Source organism: Desmodus rotundus, chromosome 3, assembly GCF_022682495.2.
Source record: "Desmodus rotundus isolate HL8 chromosome 3, HLdesRot8A.1, whole genome shotgun sequence".
NCBI lineage: Eukaryota > Metazoa > Chordata > Mammalia > Chiroptera > Phyllostomidae > Desmodus > Desmodus rotundus.
Genome location: NC_071389.1, coordinates 28949052 through 28971894, shown reverse-complemented (window position 1 = coordinate 28971894; position 22843 = coordinate 28949052). Strand labels below are relative to the sequence as shown.

At 57.1% G+C, this 22843-nt stretch overlaps 3 protein-coding genes and 1 pseudogene across 5 annotated transcripts; all 4 read right to left on the bottom strand.

The window, feature by feature from the left end:
* Positions 1-485: 485 nt before the first annotated feature.
* B4GALT2 (beta-1,4-galactosyltransferase 2) lies at positions 486-10338 on the bottom strand. Of its 2 annotated transcripts, none has more exons than XM_053920110.1 (7): positions 10038-10338; positions 8117-8472; positions 7666-7901; positions 4498-4688; positions 4224-4346; positions 4004-4108; positions 486-1355 (listed from the first exon to the last, which is right to left on the bottom strand). In XM_053920110.1, exons 2-7 carry the CDS (start codon positions 8418-8420, stop codon positions 1205-1207), a joined length of 1110 nt encoding a protein of 369 aa, XP_053776085.1. In that variant the 5' UTR covers positions 8421-8472; positions 10038-10338; the 3' UTR covers positions 486-1204. The 2 variants fall into 2 exon arrangements, with proteins under 2 accessions (XP_053776085.1, XP_053776084.1); XM_053920109.1 differs by having other exon boundaries at positions 9959-10305.
* Positions 10339-11257: 919 nt separating this feature from the next.
* ATP6V0B (ATPase H+ transporting V0 subunit b) lies at positions 11258-14475 on the bottom strand. The gene is made up of 8 exons (XM_053920108.1): positions 14295-14475; positions 13524-13572; positions 13220-13303; positions 13016-13093; positions 12743-12812; positions 12582-12633; positions 12239-12429; positions 11258-11552 (listed from the first exon to the last, which is right to left on the bottom strand). Exons 1-8 carry the CDS (start codon positions 14359-14361, stop codon positions 11526-11528), a joined length of 618 nt encoding a protein of 205 aa, XP_053776083.1. The 5' UTR covers positions 14362-14475; the 3' UTR covers positions 11258-11525.
* A 3507-nt stretch (positions 14476-17982) lies between these two features.
* On the bottom strand, positions 17983-18547 carry LOC112314523 (large ribosomal subunit protein eL29 pseudogene; annotated as a pseudogene).
* Positions 18546-22826, bottom strand: DPH2 (diphthamide biosynthesis 2). 2 transcript variants are annotated; one of them, XM_024571113.3, is made up of 6 exons: positions 20774-22826; positions 20440-20552; positions 19957-20180; positions 19050-19733; positions 18790-18966; positions 18546-18709 (listed from the first exon to the last, which is right to left on the bottom strand). In XM_024571113.3, exons 1-6 carry the CDS (start codon positions 20918-20920, stop codon positions 18585-18587), a joined length of 1470 nt encoding a protein of 489 aa, XP_024426881.1. In that variant the 5' UTR covers positions 20921-22826; the 3' UTR covers positions 18546-18584. The 2 variants fall into 2 exon arrangements, with proteins under 2 accessions (XP_024426881.1, XP_045060097.2); XM_045204162.2 differs by lacking the exon at positions 19957-20180 and having other exon boundaries at positions 20774-20908.
* Positions 22827-22843: the final 17 nt, after the last annotated feature.

The window sequence follows — 22843 nt, the reverse complement described above, 5'->3', positions numbered from 1 at the left end:
CAGTGGCGACCAGGGCCCTAGCCCCGCCTCTTCCGTGAAGCTGTCACCCGGGAAACTGTGTCGCTACCCCAGGCCCCGCCCCCTCCACTCCAACTCTTGGAGGCCGCACACCGCTCGCCGCGAGTCCAACCCACAGCGGATAGGTGGTTTTGGAGTCCGAACCACCCACAGGGTCCTGACCCCAGATACTTTGAGCTCATCCCTGGCCAATTTCAGCTTTGGGACAGGTGGAAGAATTTAGAAATTTGAGTCCGCTGGGTTTATCACTTCGTTGCCTCTTCTGTCTCAGAGGCAGGGCAGAGTAAACCTTTCTCCTTAGAGCTGGCGTGAGTGCAGTGAGCACTGCTTGGAGGAGGGGCCTGGATGGGGTCGGGGCGGACAACCCGGGCTAGACCGGCAGGTTGGGCCATGCGCCCTCCCACAATACACCCAGGGTCGGGATCCACGGACCCAGATTCCCATCACTAAACAGACGAAGGGGCTGCTCCATTCACGTTTTTTACTAAAGCACCCACACAAGTTTCTGTGCAATATACAAACACAAGCTGGCCCTGGGGCTACTGCCTTCTCTCTGAGACAGGGAGGTGGGAAGCAGACTGACTGACCCAAGTCCCACCTGCCACCCATGCAAAGCCCAACCCCAAGATCCCAGGCAGTAACACAGCACCCCCTCTGGTCCCCTCCTGGGGCTGCTCCTCAGCAGGGGGCCACCAGAGTTTGCCCCCTACAATGTTGAATGAAAAAGGTTTCCCCTCCCCTGGGAGCAAGGGGGGTCCCCAGGTCTGAGAAGTCCCCCTGGAAGTGGCACTGCCCCCTAGTCATACCTCCCATTCTTCCAGGCCCGAGAGGACTCAAGGGAGAGGAAACTGAGGCACAGAGAGGTGGAGTGACCTAGCCCAGGCCACTCGGTGAGGCAGTGCAGGGGCTGGCCCGACCCTGACAGTGGGAGGGGCTGGGCTGGGGAGGGGGGGCAAGGAGGGCTGACCCCAGGGGGCCACACGTGAGGGGCCTGCTCAGGAGGGAAGGCCCCCAGAGTGGGTTCTGAAACTTCCAGGTGCAGCTGGGGGGGGCCTATTGAAGACCCTCAGAAAACAGAGCCCAGAGTCTCAGTCCTGGGGCATCCCCCGCGGGACAGCCACCAGCCAGGCTGTAGGTCAGTCCTCTGGCCAGCAATCCTCGGCACAGGAGACTTTGTCCTTTAGTGTCAGCCCCGAGGGGGCCACGATGGGGGCCGTCCAATGTCCACCGTGATGTTGGTGAAGAGCGGCTGCCGAGACACCTCCAGGACCTGATACCGCACTGACCCAATGCCATCCCGCTTCATGGTCAGCTTCGTATTTTGAATCTTGGTAAACCTAGACAGGATGGAAGGGAGTCCGGATCAGAGCTGACCACTGAGCCCAGTGTCTCTGGGGCCAAGGCTCAAGCCATGCTGGCTCCTGCTGGGGGTGACTCAGTTCTCCTTGCCACCCCTCACCTGCCCAGAGCCGTTTTGCTCTTGCATCTGGTCTCAAAACAGAGACCTCACCCCCTTGAGTCCAGAATTGCGACATCCTCACCAATCTTTCATCTCAGACCTTCCTTCTAAGCTTTGGGCCCAGACATGGAGCAACCCGGAGGCACCTCAAATGCACTGCACCCTGCATCAGCTGTACCATCTTCACTCCCCAAACCCATCGTCTCTGCTCCCCATACTTCCATCACTCCTACACCGCCTATTGACCTAAGTCCCCATGTGCCAGGCTCTACTCTTAAGCACCAGGGACGCAGCCATGACCAGGACAGCAAGGTCCTTCCTCTCATGGCAAGTCTATGCCACTGGGGGAGACAGGTAACTCACAAGGAACACATCAGAATGCTAAGGGACATAGGAGAGGGAGACCGAGAAAACACAGGAAAGGGGTGAGTACGTGATGAGCTGCGAGCAGGAGGGAGAGCATTCCAGGCAGAGGTAACAGCACCTGCTGACCCTAAACTGGGAATGAGCACTGGCACAGCTGAGTGGCCAGAGGCTAACGGGCCAAGGGAAGAAACAGGTAAGATTAGCTTGGAGGTTACAGCATGTATGGGCAGGGCTCTGTAAATCAGAGGGAGCAGTGTTTTCAAATCTGTGAGCAAGAAGATACTGAGGGACTTTTAGCCCAGTTTGGGGGAAGGGAGGGACATGAGACATGAACTACAGAAGGGCGAGGGGGAAGCAGGGAAACCACTGAGAAGTCACTTCAATAGTCCAAGCAAAGAAAGGGGTAGTAAAGGGAAAAGTGGATGGGCTCACATGTGTTCGGGGGCTGGCACCGACATGACTTGCTGATGGTTGGGACGTGTAGGGTGGGGGGAAGAAGAAACCAGGAGAACTCCTCTATCTGAGGCAAAAGCAGCCAGGCAGACGAAACCACCACCCACAGAGTACCTTTAACCAGAAGGTCTTGCTGTCTTGCCATTTCCCCACCCAGAGCAGACATCACTAATTGATGATGGCTGTTCCCGAAAGAGGACCAAGGCTCCTGGCACGTGCTTCTAGCAGAGCTCCACCCCATGTGCATCCCAACTGTGTGATCCTCCCTGTCCTTCTGAGCTCAGCTCAGATCCCTCTCTGTGGCCATCCCAACTGAGCACTCTCTCTCAGATGCCCTGAGGCTTCTTCTCCCAGTCTTTTGTCCCTTCCCTGCTCACCACAATTTTTATCTGAACTGCTTTTTCATCAGCTCCCTGGGCACACTGTGCTCCGTGCTTCTGTCAAACATCAACCCCCCGTCAGCGCGGCTCTCCCCGACTCTTACACCGTGGGCTCAGAGCAGAACAACCCTGCTGCTCCAGCTAGAACACAGCGGCCTCACACCCAGCATAGTCCTGGGGCCCCGCTGATTCCTTCAGGCCTGGTCGGCTTCCTCCGGCTTCCCTCCAGCTCCACCCAGCAGCTCTGCCAGCCCTTCACCTTCTTCAAGCTCCAAGGGGATCCTTCCAAGACCATTCTGATCTTGCCCCATCCCTGCTTAAAGCCCTTCCATGACTCCCCAGATCCCTGGGAGAAACTCCCAACCTGGGATGTGAGGCCCTGAATACCCAGCACTGAACCGCTCTACTGTCAATCTCAGCCCTCAGAAGTTTCAATGCCCACAAAGTTTTGGACTCTCAGCATAACCCATGCACATTCATGATCATGTTCATGTTCTTGGGGCACATGTTCTACATATATTATTTCCTTTTATCCAAACCGGCCACCTCCATTAGCCTGGTGAATACAGTACTGTGCCCAAGGTAGGTGTGTGACAAATATTTGTTGAATGAATAACTCTTGTCAAACTCCAGTTGACTACCACACCCTCCAGGACGCCTCCCACTGCCCCTCCGCCAGGAGAGCACCTTGCCGGGACCCCCTGTGCTGCGACCGCCTGACTCCCTCCTGAGGACAGCCTTCCTGTGGGACACCCGGCTCTGGAATCTCCTCGCCCACAAGGTCTGCACCCTACAGTCCTTGAAGTGCCAGGAATGCCCTTCTCCATATTGCAAATGCCCTCAGGCACTTCCACCAGCACCAGACACCAGACACCGCGACATCCTCGGAAACAGGCCGCCTACTCCAGTCTCAGAGGGGTCGCACTATCAGTCCAATCCCCGCCCACACGCCCAGTGCTCAGGCCACCTTTGCTGAGCCCAGGGTCCAAGAGCTGAGCCCAGTGCCTATTGTCTCTCATCCTACCTGCTCTGGCACAAGTGAGACCGGCAAGGACACTGATGGGAATGCAACCTACTCGGTGACGATGTGAGCCCTGCCTTTACATTTTAGTCACCTCTAGGAATCAGGCCAGGGTGAGCGCTGTCTGGGGTGAGGCTGAGCTCCCAGAGGGGGTGGGAAACAGGGATCACAGGTGCTGATTCATCTTTACGAGTCAAGGGTCAGGGGCCTTGGGGTCATGATCACCTCTGGGGACCCACAGCACTGGGGGTCACCCAAGGGAGTAAGGGGTTAGGGGCCCTTGCGGTCAGGAGTGCTGGGGGTCACCTCTGAGGGTTGGGCTCGTTATGCTTGTCCCGGTCGTGCTTGATCATGCGGTAGCGGCCTATGCGGACGTCTGGGCGCGAGATCTTCATCCCAGTCAGGGAGATCCTGGGGACGGGGACAGACGGTCTGCAGCAGGCACCAGGAAGGGCCAGGCGCCCCACCCCGTCTGCACCGTCCCTTCTCGCGTACCCAGTCTACTCGCCACCTTGTCCCCACTCACCGGTTGAAGATGTCGTCATCCTCACCACCCCAGCCCCAGTACTCGTTGGGGAAGCCATTGATTCTCAGAAACTGGGCTTTGCTCAGGCCCGACACGCCTCCAAAGTAGCCAGCATAGGGCAGTCTATTGGGCAGGAGGGCAGGCGTCAGTGAGGGGCCGGAGGGGGCTCCCGACAGAGGATGGAGGTGGGGTGGGGGAGAGTGTGCCCCAGGCCCAGGGTCTGAGTGGGTGGGGAAGGTGGGGGCAAGGGTCCAGCTGAAAAGGGAACTCTCACCGGAAGCCGAACTTGTCCATGGCAATGGCAAAATGGCGGGGCTGGTCGCCGCAGCGGTACAGGTTGCGGTCATCCATGGGGACCAGGTCCACGTCACTGAAAATGAAGCAGTCGTAGGTGGCATCCTCCTTCAGCGCCTCTAGGAAGCCCACGTTGAGCAGCTTGGCCCGGTTGAAGGTGTCCTCACCATGCTGGGGTTGGTGGAGGGGACAGGTCAGCTCTGAGCCTGTGACTGGCACGCACCTGCCACTTTACCACTGCCCACAGCAGCTCCCACAGGCCAGCACTGCACCTCCCCCAGCCCCTGCGTGGCTCCTGCAGGCCCCTAGGATCAAGTCCAGCTCCTCACGCTGGACCTGGCCTTCCAAGCCCTTTCATGACCTGGCTCCAGTCTCCTCTCCGGCCATGCCCTCCACACCAAGGCCGGCCACACTGCACTCCACAGCGGCCCCAGCACATGCCAGGCTCTTTCTTGACTTGGCCTTGCTGTCAGCAGTTGATCCTGCTCAAGATGCTCCCCTCTGCTTGTCAAACCCACGTCTGGAAGGCCTCCTTGACCATAACTCCTGCCACAGTACCAATTACCCATTCCCTGCTGCATGCTTCATGTATGCGGTGTCCACTGAGACTGTGATTTAGAGCTCCTACTTCAATCATTCATTCGCTCAAGCGTGCCCTGCGGCCTTGTTCTTTGTGCCAGGTGTCTCCTCTGTGCCACTGGGGACCGTGGAGATGAGCAGCCCCGAGCCCACTGCCTCCCTGCTGAGCGCGGTCACGAAGTCAGACAAACAATGGAGGCCCCAAGTGGCCAGTGTCTGAGATGCAGACACCATGGGGGCTGAGCTCCCAGGCCTCAGCCACCTGTCCCCTCTGGCTCATTTGGATCTATATCCGACTCCCAGCGGAGCCTCTGAGACCAGGACAAGGGGTTAGGACCAAGTTAGGCTCACTCGTCTCTGACAAAATGACAGGCACAGGTTCTACAGACGATTGTGGTCCAGACAGCCTGGGGCCCCAACCTATGATCCCAGGCTGAAGCCAGAGAGGCTGCTGTAGTGGGGCATCTTTGAGTGGGCCCTTCTGGAAGGAAAGAAGGAACAATGACCCTTCCCCTCCACCAGCCAGCCTAGACCTGATGGTGTGGGAGCTGGCCCCCTAGAACCCTGAGCTGCCTGGTCCTCCCCGTTCTTTTTCCTCCTTCCCCTGCATCTTCTCTCCCACCAGCCCTTGGAGCAATTGTCCATTAATTCCCGACTCATCAGAACCTCTTACCAGCCAGGAGCCCAGGGTTCTCCCCCATGGCCCATAAGCGGCTCAATTCTCTCCCATCTGGACTTCCCTCCAGCCACCACCCTACCTTTTGCCATCCCTTGTTAGCGAGCTTTGTTTTTTTTTAAGGAGTTGTCTCCAACTGCCTATTTCCATTTTTCAAATCTGATTCCTTCTTCAACCCACTGCAATCTGCTTCCGCCCCCACCATGCCCCTGAAATGGCTCTCACTGGGCCCACCTTGTTGCTAAATCCACTGGACGCTTCTTGGTCCACATCCTTCCTTACTCCCCCAGCAGCACTCACGCACTTGCCATGCCTCCTCCTGCCACTTATTCCTGGGCTTCCAGAATGCTGCACTCTCCTGCCTCTCCTCAAACCCCTCTCGCCAACCTTGGCAGCCTCTGTGGCAAGCTCTCTCTTTCTCCACCCATCCCTTGCACGCTGGCTTTCTCCCCTCAGGGCCCAACCTCCCTGGGCAGGTTGGCAGGTGTTGGTTTAGGGACAGTCTGCATACCTGTGGCTGCCAGACCCCTCTCTCCACCTCAGACCTTGCTTCTAGGTTGACTCATTTGTCCAGCTGCCGGCTAATCATTCCTCTCTCACTGCCCCAGGCACTCAGGCTTGTCACATGCAGAAAAGGACTCAGAGTCAAGCTCTCCCCTAGGTCTGGTCCAGCCCGTTTCCACCTTGCTCACAGGCGCAGCCATCTGCACAGCGAAAGGCCAAGAGAGGAGCCCTCGAGCTGCCCCAGCGCCTCCCTTTCCTGACTCCCCAGCACCTGTGCCACGTCCTTCCCTGCAGCCCACAGCCACTTCCCAACTCACATGCAGGCTCACCATTTCTTCCCTCAGCACCCCAGACTCTCCCCACTGGTCACCCTGCCTCTGGCCTCCTCCTCCCGTCGTATTCTCCACGGGCAATCAGAACAATCTTTCTATGAGCAAGCATACGCTTTATTGTCCCCTTAGAACCTTACAATGGCGCCCCGCACCTTCATGCTGGATTTCAAGTGCCTAGCATGCCCCCTAAGACCCTCCTGGATTTGGCCCCCGTCGGCTCCTCCAGCTCCCTCTTTGTCACCCACCCTTCATTTTGGACGCCACGCCTCAGCCAGCAATTCCTGAACACACGAGACTAGTTTTCTCGCTGGGGCCTGGGGCCTCTAGGTCCCTCTGTCTAGAAGGCCTGCCTCCTCCAGTCCCTGTGCCAGCTGACACCTGGCCATCCCTCAGTACCCATCTCAACTGTCACTTCCAAGCCCAAGGCTGGACCGGGCCCCTCGGTGCTCCCACAGTCCCCTGTTCCAACTCCAGTCTCACACCATCATCCTGGAGTCTACAGTAACCCACGTCCAAGTCTGGGAGCTCTCTGTGGGGACGAGGGCCTGCATCAGATCCTCTCCGGGGCCCAGCAGCCAGGCCCCGGCCAGGCCCGTGGCAGGGCTTGGACAGTGAGCTGAGTCCCTGGGCTTCAGCTGTGGCTAGCGCTGGGCCCGGAGGGAGACTTCGTCCCTCTCTCAGGGGCTGCCTCTTCCTCTCAGACCTCAACACAGCCTCAGCGCCAGCAGACCCCAGGCCTCCACCACCACAGGGTGGCACCCACCAAGCGTGGACAAGGGGGCTCAGCCACAGTAAGGCCATTCACACACCTGCCACAGTGCGTGCCAACACACACACGCGTGTACTCCCCTCCGCACATTCACAAACCTTCCTATGCTCACACTGGCATAATCGCACCCCCACAGGTAGTTCACACACCCACACAAACATGGGCAGACAAGCACCCATGAATGCCCCAAACCCACATGTGCACCAGCAGGCCATGGGCTCCATGGCCACGGGCGCGCGTGGGTTCCCTGGGGGCCAGTGCCCGGCCTGGAGGTCAGTGATAGCACACCTGGTTGATGACGTAGATGCCATAGCGCAGCCGCTGTCGCCTCAGGATGGGGTGCAGATAGTGGAGCCAGTAGCGCAGGTGGTGCTCCCGGTGTCGGAAGGGGATGATGACTGCCACTGTCTGGGCGGGGGCGCAGTCGGGCGGCGTGTAGCGGCCGCCCAGGAGCACCCCTGGGTTCTCCCTCTGCACCCGCTCCAGGGGCATGGGTGAGGTGAACTCAATCAGCAGTCGGCCCACTGCAGGCAGAATGGTGGCAGGAATCAGGCCTTCATTGGAGTCCAGGGTCCCCAGTCCTCTCCCTCGGCGGGGTGGGCAAGGGAACCCGAGGAACAACCCTCTTACGACAGACCTGTACCCTTGGTACCCCCACTGGTCAAGACTCCATTCCCCCAGTCAAATTGGTTAGGTCCTCTGCCCTCCCCTCTGGGCAGACCCTGCCCTGCAGGCTCACCAAGACCAGGTGGCGAGTCAGGACAGGGCGGCAGGATGGGAGCCGTGGGGCCAGGCCGGACACTGGGGGCCTCGGGGAGCCCGGAGCTGGGGGCCGTGGTGTTGGGCCGGGAGCAGTTGGTGCTGCTGCTGGCAGCTGGGTGAAGGACTCGGGCAGGGCCGCGGGCACTGAAGCGGCTAAAGAAGGCCAGGTGCTGGGCGTAGACGTCAAAGTAGAGGATGACAGCCACAAGAAAGTGCAGCAGGCAGAGAAGGAGCACGGCCTTGCAGACGCGCTCCAGCGTCCCCCCCAGCAGTCTGCTCATCCCGCAGGTGGCCTCTGGCCCGCCCAGTGGGCCCGGGCATCCGGCTGCCGGCCTGAGCGAGGGCAGGAAAGAAACCGACAAGGCAGGTCAGGGCCAGACGGACAAGGCTGCCCACCCACCTCCTGCCCACTGCGTACCCCCATGGCCCTGCCTCCTCACACCTACCTGCTTACACCTTTGACACTCATGGACTCACATGCTACCTGCAAATAGACACACACACAGTCTCTGGCAACTCACTACTCACACACCTTCATACACCTGAGTACTTACCTCACTGACACACAGGCGAGCACAGCCTCACATACCCTCATGCTCAGGTACACGCCCTTAGTGCACGACTTTATACGCACACACCATGTACTCCCAGGAACATGGACACGTGACCTTTGACCACACTGGTGCATACCTAAACATGGAAACACACGTACCTACAGACCCACATGTGTACCTGTGCCCCAGAGAACAGACCCCAAAGGGCGGCAGCCTCACCCCAGGACTCGTGGTCTGGGGGAGGGGCACCACTTACTGAGCTCTGTACCCATGACCTCACTTAGCCCTCCCAGGAGCTCGATGCGCAGTGTTTGGTCAAAAAGGTCCCAGGGGCAAGCAGGCCAGGCCAGTTGAGAGCAAGGCTGGGAAGTGGCCCTCAGCATCCAGATGGCCCAAATACAGGCAAGGTGTTTATGGGGTCCCTTCCCTCTGGAGCAAGAGGTTGAAATAGAGGGTGGGGCACAGGACACCCCTCTCCAAACACTTCAAGGAACTCTCTGGGGCCTGCTCAGCACTGCTGGTTCTGATTCCCAGAGCCAAGAAGGCTTGAGCGCTGGGGACAGAGGTGCAGCACTCAGCGTGGAAGGAAGAGTCCTGCCTGGGCCACAGCTCCAGCTGTGGGTCGAGCGGAGTGGCAGCACTTCTGCGGCCACTTCCAGCAGAGCTTCAGGGAGCAGAAGGAGACTCACAGATGCACAGTATCACTCGGCCATACAGTCACCCTTGGGCCCAGCTACAGTCACCTGTACTCGGAAACAGAACTACCTACAGACACACCCAGAAGGCAGTAACAGTAACACACAAGAGTTACACACTCACAGACAAAGCCGCTGGCCCTGCACTTACACAGCCATATCTACAATCTCCCAGGCATCTCACAACACCCGGTCGCACGTGCAAACATTCTCACCCCTCCTGGGGTTGGGGTTAGGGGTCAGGCTGACCGCCCGGGCACTGGGGTAGGTTTGGGCAGGACTGGAAGGCTGAGCCGCCTGGACACGTGGCACCCCGAGATTGAGGAGACAGCAAAGACCCGGAGGGTGTGGAGCCTGGGGGTGGGGGGCGTGGATTGGGGGAGTGGATGTGAGGTAGGGGCCGAGGCAGAAAGAAACGTGAGGGAGCGCCTCCCCGTGCCCGGAGGCCCGGGAGAGCAGGAACAATAAAGGAGGCCTGTCGGGGGCGGGCAGAGGAGCCCGGGGGGAGCCGAGGGATGGGGGTGGGGTGGGGTAATGCCAGGCCAGGGTCTGGCTGCTTTCGCCTCTCACCGGGTGCTGGGCGGGGATCGCGGGCGGGTTCTGGGATCTCGGGGCCCTGGGCCGGGGGCCACGCGCGCCCCCCTCTCACCCGGCGCTCAACAGGGGGCGCCGCTCCAGCTAGGGCTGGCTTCCCGGCTCCGGCGGCTGCAGACGGCTCCGTCCCCCATGGCCCGGCCCCGCCGCCTCCCGCTGCCCGGTCAGCGGTCCCCGCGGCCCCCGCGGCCCCCGGGATGAGCAGACTGTGGTCCATCGCCGCCGCCGCGGGCCATGGTGCGGAGCCGCCCCGGGAGGCAGGGCGGGGCCGGGCGGCCGGGCAGACCCACGGACCCGCGGGCCGATGGACCACAGTGCTGCCACCTCCCTCCCGCTCTACGGTGCCTCGGAGAGGCAGGCCTGCCTGGCGCGCCCGCGCGCGCGCGCCCCCGCGGCCCCCGCCTCCTGCGCGCCCGCAACCGCCGCGCGCCTCCGACGCCAGCCCCTGCCGGCGGCCCAGCACCGCGGAGCGAGGGAACGGAGATGGCACACGACCGGGGAAGGGCGTAAGAAATCGGTTGGGCTCATCCAAAGTGTTGGATTGGAGGTACGAACTGGAGAGCGCATCGATAGATCAAGCTCATCACGGAGGAGCGGGGTCTGGGTTGGACCTCAAACCCGGCCAAAGAGCCGGGTGACTAGGGCAGGGAGGTTAGGGATTTGGCAACTCATTGATGGGAGCATTATTAAAGATCTGCTGGGGGCCCGCTGAACTGGCGCTAGTCGGAAGGGACACTCAAAGGTGTGGACAAAAGTTTGTGGCTGAAGCTTATAGGGTTAACAGGAGGTTGGGTTAGATTGGACATGAAAAGGAGCGGCCGTGGCTGGACAAGGCCCTGGGAACAAGGGATCAAATTAGTCACTGGGGGGGTGGGGGGGAATGTTGCTGGAACGGGCGGAAGCAAGTGAATGAGCTTCAAGCCCCACTGGGGTAGACTGGTGGATGCCCAGGGTAGAGCTAGGTAGGTAGATATGACCAGTTTGGGTTTTGCAGACAGAACTCCAAGGATATGGAACTAGGAGGACACGCTCCCCCTCCCCGCACATAGACACCTGGGGCCATACCTACACGCCCCAGCTCCCTCATGCCTTCAACACAGATGTTCAGAGGTACAGAGTCCTCAGCCCAGCACCCTTCCCACCCCAACCAGGGGCCAGCTCTGTCCAGAGCGGAGACAGTATGTATGAGTGGCAAGAGGCTGGCACGAGGTGAGACCTATAGGCCTGTTTACCCTGAGGCGAAAGGTGGTGAAGGAGGGCAACAGAATCGACATGGCCAGACAAATACCACATTTATTTCAGACACACTGCAAAGACAGGTTGGAGCAGAGGTGGGGCACAGGTGCATGGCTGCACAGTCATCAGCAGCCCACTCCCCACACTGAGGATCCAGTCAGGCAGTGCCTCCAAGTTGACAGGCAGCGAGGAGTGAGTGCAGGGAGGGCTCAGAACACCAAGCCCTGTTAAAGGGACACAGCTCCAGCTGTCCCAGGAAAACCACAAATAAATAAGAGTGGGGCACGGCCCCACCCACACAGATCATCTAGTCACCCATCTTCACTCTGGAGGTCTGCAAAAGAAAGAACAGGGGCAATCAGGCAGGGACAGAGGACTAGGTAAGACGGTGACAAATGACAGAGGACCAGAACTCACAAACTCATGGTGGGATGGACAGATGACAACAGATGGGTGACTGACCCAGAATGGTAGGCTGTTGCAGACACACACAGATGAACAGGGTCAGACAACCACAGTTAGGCTGTGGGACAGAGAGACCTACAGACAGTGCCAGTCACTGAGAACCAACCCAGCCAGGCACCCACAGTAACCCAGGGCTGGTCCTTGGCCACAAACTCGCACAGTCGGACAGATATACAACTCAGACATGCTGTCCGCACAGGCACACGCTGACTGCCGTCAAACACACCAGCACAGACTGATTTGAACACAGACAAGATCCCAACCCCAGGAGACAAAATAACAGAACAAAAAGAGAGAAACTAAATGAAACATACAGACACAAAGCAACAGAGGAAAAAAACAGGACAGCGTGTTTCCAGATTAGAAACAAAATTAAATCAAAAGCTTCCAAAGGGGGAAACCAGAAGATGGGAATGAGGTGGTGAGGCTGTTCAGGGGTTCTGTGGTTACAGGTGGAGAAGGGAGCACCACAGCAGCTCCTCTGGGAGGAGGGCGAAGCTGGGTTAGGGATGCGGACAGAGGCCTCCCCCCCCCCCCCCCCCCCCGATTCAGCACCTGAAGGATCGCCACGATGACCCCAAAGAGTCCGATGGCACTGCCGAAGATCTCCACGATGAGGATCTTCACGAAGAGGCTGGGGTTCTGCGCGTCAGCCAGGGCGGCCCCACTGCCCACAATGCCCACGCAGACTCCACAGAAGAGGTTCGACAGGCCCACTGTGAGGCCAGCTCCAAACATGGAGTAGCCTGGGGGCACGGAAAGGGAGCACTAAGGCCAATCCCAGCCAACAGTGCAAAGCAGGCCACAGTAGGTGACAATATCAAAATGGGGCGTCTAAACTGGGGGCGGGAGGGGGAAAGCAGACACCCTAGCGTTTTGCCTTTACACATCAACCCACCTGCATGATAGTTTCGATGGCCAATGGCTTTGGGGTCAGTAGCACTGAAAGGCTGAGGGAGGCAGAGAAGTAATCAGAACCCACCCTCTACACCCCTCTGCCTTCCCCAAGCAATGTCCATAACACATTGGAATGGATGCCCAGCGCCCTGTCCTCCATACCTCAGCCATGTTGCTGATGACAATTGCCATGATGATGCCGTAGATAGCCACAGCCTCGCAGAAGATGATGCTAGTGGTGGGGGCAAAGGGGGTTGAGAGGAGAAAGAGATTTTCGATAAAGAAACCAACCTGCCTCCTCTCGGAGTCCCTAGCCACCTTTGCCCCGCTAGCACCCCACCCCATCAGGGGCCATCAGGCTGGTCGGGAAGAGGTTGTCAGGTCAAACAGGCAGCTCCCGATGTGGCTGGTGCTGATAGCGGGTCCCTACCTTACCTGACCAGGTTCTTGGTCTTGATCCTGGGGGCCTTCACCCCTCCCCCAATGATGGAAGAGCCAGTAATATAGATGCCCCTGGAAGGACAAGAAACCAATGAGCAGAGGCCCACCTCGTCAGTGCCCTCAGGGTGACTAAGGGCCCAAAGACACCGCCTGCCATGACTCACCCCCCCCCTCCAATCACACCACCCCAACACTCACCACGCTGCCCCAACTACAGACAGGGAGATAGCTAGGCCAATGCCCAGGTTTGACCACATGAAGGGGGAAGTCTCTGTCAAGAACCTGGTGTGGAGACAGGGAGGAAAGCAACTCAGCCTTGGTGGACTCATCTTCCCACACCTGCAACCCCACCAGTGCTGGCTGCTCAAACAAGGGACTTCATGTCTCCCAAAGGTCCACACCCCAGGCAGCTGGGGATGGGGTGGAGGAGGGGACTCAAATCAGGGAAGGAAGGCTGCAGAGAGGCAGCTCCTAGGAGAATCCTCTCCCTGCCCTCCCTTACCATGCCACATCAAAGCGGAAGCCCAAGTCAAAAATGGTGTAGCAGATCCCTGCAGCAGTGAGAAAAAAAAAGGCGTTAGGGGCTGCTCTCTAGAGAGAGGCTCCCAACTGAGACGTGCAGTTGCTGCCCTGCTGATGGGCTACCTCCTCAAAGGTCTGCATGCACCTAAGTGAAGGGGCAGTTCTCAGGCTGCCCCCGCCCCTCCCCGCCAGGAAAGCGCGGCAGCCTATACAGACGCCTCTGCTCAGGCCTGCCACTCCCTCGGTAACGTCTCACTCGGTGACAGCCTTCCCAGACCGAGACGTTTCCCGGGCAGCACTCGCAGAGCTGAGCACCCACGAGGAAGGGAGAAGGGGAGAGCTCTGGCCAGGCGCCACCGGATCCCGCCAGCCCAGTCTGCGCCGCTGTTTACCCAACAAGCTGGGGGCGGGGGCGAAGGGGAGCTAAAGGACCGGAGAAAAAAGAGGAACTGGAGAGGCCGGCTCTGGAGCAAGAGGGACGACAGCCGCGAGACGGTGGCGACAGAAAGCGACCGGGGCCGCTTCCGCGGCCCCCACCTACCCCCGCCCGTGCCCTTGCTCAAGCAGCTGGAGATCCGGGTCTCCTCTGTCGGGGGTCAGAGGCCTCGACAGGCGTGAGGCAAGTCCCGGGGCCCGGGGTACCGAGCCCGCGCTGGAGCCCAGTATTCCTGCGACCCCACGTCCCCCGATGGGCTCCAGACCGGCCAGCTCGGCCCCGAAGCCGGCCCCGCCCGCCAGGGCCCGGCCTCACCCACGACGATCATGCAGGCCCAGAAGGCCACGAAGACCCCGGAGTAGAGGAGCGCCAGCCCCGTCATGGCGGCAGCGACGGCGGGGCCCGGGTCGGTGGGGAGAGAGCAAAAACCACGTCCCTGCGTCCACCGTCCGCCCCGCAGTCTGTCCGCTCCGCACCGTCACCTGACTGGCCCACGTGACGCGCCAGCACCACGTGACCCCGGGCCGGGCCCAGCGACCCAGTGAGTCTGGTTCTCGGCGACGCAGAAATTCTGGGCGCTGAGGCTTGTGGTTGTTGTAGTCTCGTGCTTCGGAAGAGGCTCCGGCGCCCTCTGGCTCCTTCGACCTCACACCGGTCCGTCGCGTCTCCAAGGCCGGTTCTTCTCAGCCCCGACCCTCCGCCCTGCTTTACACCCGAGCCTGCTCGTCAGCCTCCCCAGCTTGGCCCCCAAGCCACCGCGCATCCCACGGGCCTCCGCCCTCGCCTTCCTTCCCAGGGCCGCTAGGGTGTCGGCGCCGGCCCTCCGTCTGTTTTCTCTGCCCGAAGCGCGCTTCGTAGTGCTTCACTTACTCGGAGGCCTGGCTGACGTCTACCGAGCCTCAGAAACCCTTCTTCCAAGAAGACTTCCCTCACCCCGAGACCAGCTGTGTGCTCTGGGCTCCCCCTCTCCCCTGGTGGTCCTCAGGAAACTTCTGCAAGATCTTGTCGCTCTCCTGTTTGGATTGCCGTAGTGGCTTCCATTTCACCCTCAAAGCCATAGGCCTTTCAATGGCCTACTAGGCCTCTACCGATGCTCCGGACTTCACCTCTGTTACTCCCCTACTAAGTCCTCTGGCTGCGCTGGCGTCCGTGCTATTCCTGGAACAGACCAGCCAAACCGTCCCCGCATTGACCTTGCACTTGTTCTCTCTGCTTCTCCTCTTTATCTCTGTGGCTCACTCTGTAACTTCCTTTCAGTCTCCTTTCGCCTTCTTCAAAAGGCTTCCTCTGACCATCCTGTGTGATGTTGCAACTCCCCTCCCTAACACTCCTTCCCCAGCTTTGTGTTGCTCCGTAACACTTACCACCCTTTGACAGGCTGAGTGTCTTTGCTGTCTGTCTCTTCCCACCCATGAGAATGTAAGCGTCATGAAAGGATTTCTGTTGACCTCACTGTTGTATTCCCGGTGCCTGGCACACAGTGGGTGTTCAATACATGTTTGTAATTGACAGTTACAAAATAGTCAAGGGGAGGTAAAATACAGCACAGGGAATATATCAATAACATTGTAGTAACCATGGATGGTACCAGGTGGGCATTGGACGTATGGGGGGCACACTTGGCAAAGCATGTGATTGACCACGTTGCTGGACACCTGAAACTAACACAAAATATTGAGTGTAAGTTGTAATCGAAAAAGTTGTTTTACTGGTTACATGTTGAAATGTTTTTGATATTTGTTTTAAAAATTATTAAATTTACACAAAATAAGTCATCAGCAATATTATCTCAATTCTTTTAACTTTTTCCAGTTGATAGACAAAATTTGCATTTTAATTAAATTTTCATCTTCAAAGTGTTTAATTTCTACATATTTACTACTAATCTCATTTTATCATAAGTATTTGTTGAATTTACAAATATATATTTATACACATATTTACCATTTTCTGAATATCTTACTTTGTTCATATCTGTTGTGTTTTGCACTCAATGTTTTTTTCTCTCAGAAATGTATAAACATCTATACATATATTTTAAAGACGCTTATACTATTGCAATACATATCTTCTCAATTGGTTGATCCCTTTCAATTTTTTTTAAAAGGTTCTATTTATTTATTTTTAGAGAGGGGAAGGGAGGGAGGGAGAGAAACATCAATCTGCAAGAGATACATTGGGCAGCTGCCCCTTACCTCTCCCATGCCTCCCAAATGGGGACCCAGCCCCAACCCAGGCACATGCACTGCCTGGGAATTGAACCAGCGACCTTTCGGTTCACAGGCTGGCATTCAATCCACTGAGCCCATCAGCCAGGGCATCCCTTTCAATTTTGATGTATGGGTTTGCTATAGAGTGATATACATTTTAATATACTGAAAGTTGCATCTTCTTTCGTTGTTTTCTTCAGGTATTTATGGTGTGTGTGTCTCACACTTTAATAAAGATTTAATGTTTCAGTTGTGAAAAAAGTTTGTAACATACCTATCTGGTGCCCACCTTGTCATGGCTACCACGGTCAGTTTACAGATCTCCCTACCGGTAGACTGGGCACTCCCTAAGGGTAGGGACCACATCCCCGGTGTCCACCTACTCCTTAAACCCCCCGAACAATGTCGGTATGCCAAGATTCTCAAAAGAGATGGAGAACGAAGTAGGCCCTGGCCAAAGCTCAGCTGGTTAGAGCATCATCATGCCAATACACCAAGGTTGCGGTTTCATCTCGTTAGGGCACATAGAAGAAGCGACCGATGAATGCATAAATAAGGCAACAATACATTGATGTTTCTCTCTCCCTTCCTTTCGCTCTCTAAAGTCAGTAAGTAAAAAATTTAAGAAAAAGTGAGTTGTTTCACTTAAGCCCTCTCAACCTTTAGGGCCCGACAACTCCACTCTGCTAGAAGCAGCCACCCTGCTAGTTCGTGCCTGTGTTTAGGCAGCGTGGTGCCTTTGTCCAAACGTCCTTTTCACTCCTCTCCTGATCATTCTTTTTTCTCTCAAGAGAGTCAGCTTAGGTATCACCCTCTGGGAAGCTTCTTGTTGGCTCCAGCTGCCCCTGTTGGGCTTCCCTCCTCACAGAGTAACGTTTCACCTGTGTGGTAATTGCCTATTTAACTGCCTCTCCTCCCAATTACATTGTAAGGACAGGAATCCAATCAAGTACGATGAAAATCTCCACTCACAGGACCTGTGCAGGACCTGCAGTGTTTGATGAAGAAAAAGAAACAGAAGAAAAAGTATCTGGTTTATTCAAGTTGCTGTGATCTCCCTGAGAAACAAATCAGTCAGTATAGACCAGCAGCGGCTAAGAGAACGTTCTGTGATGATGGAAATGTCTACAGCTGTGCTGTCCTCTCATATGGCTATCTGAGCAGTGAAACAGGGTGAATATGATTGGGAAAATGAGTTTTTAATCTTAGTTAAATCACGTTTATTAGCCACATGTATCTAGTGGCTGGTATACTGGACAGCACAAGTGTGGACCAGTGGTTCTCAGCTGGGGGCAGTATTGCCCCCACAAGGCACATTTGTCACTGTCAGGAGACATTTCTGGTTATCACAGTTGGTATGCCACTGGCATCTGGTGGGCAGAGGCCAGGGATGATACCGAACATGCTACAATGTACGAAGAGCCCCTCATAACAAAGATTTATCAGGCCCCAAATGTCAGTTGTACCAAGGTTAAGAAATCCTTGTCTAGACCATCTATAGCCTAGAGGCTTCAGGAAAGCCCCAAATCAGTCCCCGTCAGTCAAACAACAGACATTTACTAAGCCCAAACCAGGACAAGACAGAGCTGGATCCTGTCCTCAGGGAGGGGCTGTCTGCCCTCCCCGTATTCCAGGCTCTTTCAAGGATCCTGGTAGAGGCGCGAGGTTGCTACAGGGAGCACTGAAAGGTCTTAACAGTGGTTCTTTTTCTTTTTTTGGACAGATCCTGCCTCAGGTTTACTTATAGGACAGCAAGGAAGGACACCAGCACCACGCAGACAGAAGCCAAAGCGTCACTCTAGTCTTTCCATCCTCACGTAGGCAGACAGAGGCCTTACTGTGATTGGAGCCTCTGTGGGGGGCTGGGGTCCCTTAGGAGCCTGAGCCACAGCTATAGCCACAGCCTGAGGCTTGGTTTGAGCCTTGGCCTTGGATGCTGGCCAGCAGAGCCTGAGACCCTCGGCAATGCGGGCACGAGCACGCTTCCCAAGCTTGGAGTGAGCGATGTAGGCAAGTCGACTTAGCATGTGGTTATTGTTTTGGGGGGATCGTGGGCTTGACCTCCTTGGGCTTTGCAAGATCCTCAACAGCCTCAGCACATGCGCTCATGGCTTTGGCATTGCTGACCTGCATCGTCTTCGGGCCCTTCTTGTTGTGCTTCTTGGCAAAGTGCATGTTCATCTGGAACTTGGGGTTTACTCCCTTCAGAGATTCATATCTTCGTGATCAGGGTTTCTTGATGGCATTTCTGTGCTACTTTCAGGACTGGTTGTGCGCAGTGTGGTTCCTAGATTTGGCCGTATCTGCACCCAAGCCCGCAGCTCCTGAAGTGCCCAGGACCGAAGTAGTTAGCAGTGGTTCTTAAGTCCATCTGTGTCTCTGGGCCCACATGGTATCAGCTGCTTCCCTCATCCTCATAGGCAATGGCAATTCCTCGTCTTCCACTCACAGCTCCTGTCACTGGTGTCTGACCCAGTTGAGGCTGCAGCCCTTGCCAGCTCCGGGAACAAAGGAAGGAGGCTGCAAAGGGAGAGGACTGAAGCTGAGTGGGCTGATCTGGGGGACGAGTTCAGATGGGAGTGGAGACTCGGCACACTTACCTGCAGGACTGCTCTCAACCAGCTCCAGCTGAGGTCGCGGGGTCAGGGCGGAGCATCCAGGATCATTTGATGATTTCCAGGCAGGAGGGGGTCGGAGCTCCCCAGTAATGAGTGACACATCTGGGGTGTCCCACAGTTCCGATTCAGGTGGTGGGAGAGGCACGTGGAAGGGAGAGCCTAGGAGGGAGAAAGATGATCTATATCGGATTTTGATTCCATGCCCCAAGTGTTTCCAGCTCAGGCAGTGCCCCACCACTCACCAGGCAGTAAGTCCGCGTAGTGTGTGAGGTGGGGAGCCAGGCCCGGAGATGGCCAGGCGGGGTTGCAGGCGGCCTCCAGCTCACACGGTGACAATATAGGCCGGAAGAAGCTACCAGAAGGCTGGGGAGCCAGGGCACCAAGAGGACAGGCCAACAGCACAAAGACATCCACCTCAGGGAAGTTAGCAAGCTTGGGAGGGGTGGGCCGCCCCAGAGCTAACACATAGCTGCGCTTGCCGGCAGCCTGTGTCAGGTTCCGCAAGTGCGCCAGTGCCTCCTGGTGTCGGGCCACTCCCAGGGTGCCCACCAGCAGCCCCACCACGTGAGCATCTCTGGCCCTCTCTACCAGGTATCGTCTACGTGCCCTTAGCCGCCCAGCCCGGGCACCTTCATCATGAGTCCTCCCAGTGTCTGGGCAGCAGGAGAAGAAGGGCTGTTCTGGTGCCCAACCCAAGAGCAGCCGGCTCAGGTCAGGGTCAAGGTCAGGGTCACAGCTGGCCCCAGAGCCTCCCACATAGAAAGCACCATACTCTTCCAGACACCTCCCCGGGGCCAGGGGGAAGCGACGCCCAAAACGCTCCAGGGGCTCGGGCTCTGAATTGAGGAAGCCCACCGGCAGGGGAAGAGCTGGGCTGGAGACGAGCAGGTCCAGGTACCGTGGGCGCAGCAGATTGGCCAATGCCTCTGGAAGAAGGAGGTGGTGAAGGGTTGGGGCCTGGCAAAGCAAGGGCTCCCCCACTCCCCAGAAGATCAAGTAGGACCCAAAACCAAAGGCAAAAAATACAATTTAAAAAGCAAAAGCTGGGGTCAAGGCCATATCAGGAACTCTGGGAGTGTACTGCAATGGGGAAGTAAGGCACCTCGTAGTTGACCCGCCCTCCCTGCACGCACAGGCAAAACGCCTCACCCAGGGCATGGGCGCAGGCCGGCTCACTCAGCAGCACCACTGGAGCTGTGGGGTCTGGGATCTGGGCCTCAAAGGCTTTGGCGCAGAGCTCCAAGGCCACAGAACGCTGACCAAAGACGAAGGCCACGGGTAGCGGGCGGGCTGGAGGGCTTAAGCAGGCAGGGCCAAAATGTACAAGGGCCTGAGCTCCAGCTTGCTCAGCACCCAGCACATCCACACAGCAGCTGTCGGGGAGAGCCATTAGTGAGAGGGGTGTCATCAGGAGAGCTGCTGTCATCAACGGGAAATGTGATCAGTGAAGAGGGTGAGGTTACAAAAAGGACACGGTCACTGAGAGGAGCTAGTATCAGAAAGGCAGTCGTCAATCATCATCTAAGAGAAACACAGCCATTAGGGGCAAGTGCCCTGTCATAAAAAGGAAACACCAGAAGCCCTGGTTCCCTAGGTCTACTCTACACTCCATTCCGAAGCTCAAGTTCACACCTGCCATAGGCTGTGTCCCCCAGAATGAACATCTTCGACCCCGAGGTCTCCTCCAGTTGTGTAGCCACAACCCCAGCATCTCCCAATAGCTGGTCAGGGAACTGCAAAGCCACCTGTAAGCATAAATCACGGAGTCAGACACGGCATCTCCTTCCCCCAGGGTTTTCTTCCGGGAAAACCTTCCCGGAGCCCCTACCCAACCAACCTTCAAAGACCCTCTCCCAGAGGAGCACCTCCCCCACTCCGCCACCCTCACAAAATTACTCCAAGATCCTGATCCTCTGGGAGACCCACCCCCAGAGAAGTGAGCCACTCCTCCCTAACCTGCCCTCACCCGTTGACACCCCAGGTCGCGGACAAATCTCACGACTCGCTGCAGTTCGTATACTCGGTCCAGGTCCGCAAGAGGAGTGAGCAGCCCCGCGGCCCCCGCCTCTCGCTGCAGCGCCGCCTCTGCGGGGCTGCTGAATGCAGACTCCATGAGGCACAGCTTAGGTGGCGGGAGGCAGCGGGGACCTCCCTCAGTCCCCGCGTCCTCAAAACCGGCCCTCAGTGGGTCAGAGTCATTTGGTGAGGGTGAGGAGTTAAGGATCAGTCAGTCCACAACCCGTGGACTAGCCCTCCGCACACCCAAACTCGCATATCCCCACCGCACGTGAGCCAATCGGGAGCTACTACTTCCGGGTTCGTAAGGCAGGCCCGGTAGCAATTGTATCAATCTTTAACCAGAACGGACCCCACCCTTTAGTCCCCACCACCAAACCGCTCACAACCAATGGCTGACCTCAGAGCTCAAGGCCAATCGGAAGTGCTTCAGGAGGCGCGGGGCCTTATGGGCGTTGTAGTCCCTCCGGCCCTCCTCCGCAGAAGCAGGGAGTTTTCAGGTTCCGCCCGCTGCCCACTGCCCGCCCTCAGAAACACCCACTCCCCGAAAATAACTACTTCGGCTTGAGCAGCTCCAACATCTCCATGGCTGTTTCCTTACCCGCAGAATGGGGCTTGTAGCAATAGTATTCCTAACTGGATTGTTGAGTCAAAACATTTTAGACATAAAACCTTACCAAGTAGTCCTTCGCATACCACGTGTACTGAAAGCACTGCTATTACCCTCACAGTCAGTCACTCAGGCAAACATTGAGCACTTACTGTTCACCAGGCACTACATTCCTAGAGTTTACAGTCTTCTGAGTAAGAATTGTCCCAATTTACAGGTGAGAAAACCGAGGTTCAAAGAAGCTAACCACGGGTCCAGTAAGACACAGCAAGTCAGTGGGACAGTCAGTACCAGACCCAGGTCTGATTTCAGAAGCTGGGCTTTTTGACTCCTCGTTTCCCTAGCATGAATGTGCTACACTGGCCACAGGGGAAGGGGAGAAGAGGAGGGAGAAGACACGGGACAGCATGCAGTAGGGGAAGAGAACTAAGTGAGAACTCAAGAGTAAGGTGAGAATGGGGTAGGGGCATGGGACAGAGTAGCCTCAGGGGATGGCACATGAAAGGCTGGCATGCGAAGAGATTGAGCAAGATGAAGAATGGACACAGAATTTGTGTAGTTTGGGAAAAGAGCAGGGGAAGGGGATGAGTCTAACAGTAACCAGTTCTGTCACCTCTAAGGAGACTCGGGCTCACGGAAAGGAGTGGGGAGGACCCAGATCGTACTGAGGAGATGGCTGGGGTGCCTGAGAGGCAGCCCAGGTGGAACTGTGACTGGCAATAAGGAAGGGAAGGAACCCTGCAAAGGGAAGAGAGCAACCGGGCGGGAGCTGTCCCTGGTGCTGACCAAGCCCTAACCGAGGCGGGCTGGTCAGGTACCACAGGGCGGGGGAGTTTCAGGTACACAGAGAACACTAGGTCCTGCCTTCCTCTTCCTGAGGGGTCTGCAATACCTCCTCCCACGCATGCTCAGGCCCACTTTCTACACCTCTCCCCAACCATGTGCAAGTTTGAGTGCCTCCATAACCCCACACCAGAAACCTGTCCTGCAACGCAGAGCCATTCTCCAATTCTTCCCTCCCAGCTGGACCCGGCCTCACCTGGCCTGCAGCCTGAGCCCCAAGTCCTCTACCTCAGGAGCCTCCCATTCCCATCAGAAATGAAGCTAACTCCACGCAGCCTTCCTTCACTGGTCCCATTCTCCTAGCTTGACATGGCAGCTATGGACTAGATCAGCCTTTGTTTCAGCAGAACAAAGCAAGGCAGAACTAAGAACCCAGTACTCAACACTGTTGATTCAATAAACACCGGAACTAATTTAAAGGAGTGTGGGTGCTGATACTGCTGCAAACGCCAGCCCACCCCAAGGGCAATGGCAGTGCTCTGAACGGCTCCAGCCTAGGAGCAGCTGACTCCAGCAGTGCCCCTTCCACCCTAGGAGCAGGAGGTTGGCTCCACCACTCCCTACCAC

Excerpts from the sequence above, each read along its gene's own strand:
- ATP6V0B (XM_053920108.1), bottom strand. The coding sequence starts at position 14,361 with ATGACGGGGCTGGCGCTCCTCTACTCCGGGGTCTTCGTGGCCTTCTGG. Across the intron at positions 13,573-14,294 it reads GGCCTGCATGATCGTCGTGG|GGATCTGCTACACCATTTTT; the intron begins GTGAGGCCGGGC and ends TCACTGCTGCAG. Across the intron at positions 13,094-13,219 it reads TCTGTAGTTGGGGCAGCGTG|GGGCATCTATATTACTGGCT; the intron begins GTGAGTGTTGGG and ends TTGTCCTTCCAG.
- DPH2 (XM_024571113.3), bottom strand. The coding sequence starts at position 20,920 with ATGGAGTCTGCATTCAGCAGCCCCGCAGAGGCGGCGCTGCAGCGAGAG. Across the intron at positions 20,181-20,439 it reads GGGGACACAGCCTATGGCAG|CTGCTGTGTGGATGTGCTGG; the intron begins GTGTGAACTTGA and ends TCTCCCCGACAG. Across the intron at positions 19,734-19,956 it reads GGCCTGCGCCCATGCCCTGG|AGGCATTGGCCAATCTGCTG; the intron begins GTGAGGCGTTTT and ends TCCTTCTTCCAG.
- B4GALT2 (XM_053920110.1), bottom strand. The coding sequence starts at position 8,420 with ATGAGCAGACTGCTGGGGGGGACGCTGGAGCGCGTCTGCAAGGCCGTG. Across the intron at positions 4,347-4,497 it reads ATGGACAAGTTCGGCTTCCG|ACTGCCCTATGCTGGCTACT; the intron begins GTGAGAGTTCCC and ends CCTGCCCAATAG. Across the intron at positions 1,356-4,003 it reads AACGAGCCCAACCCTCAGAG|GTTTACCAAGATTCAAAATA; the intron begins GTGACCCCCAGC and ends CATCCTGTCTAG.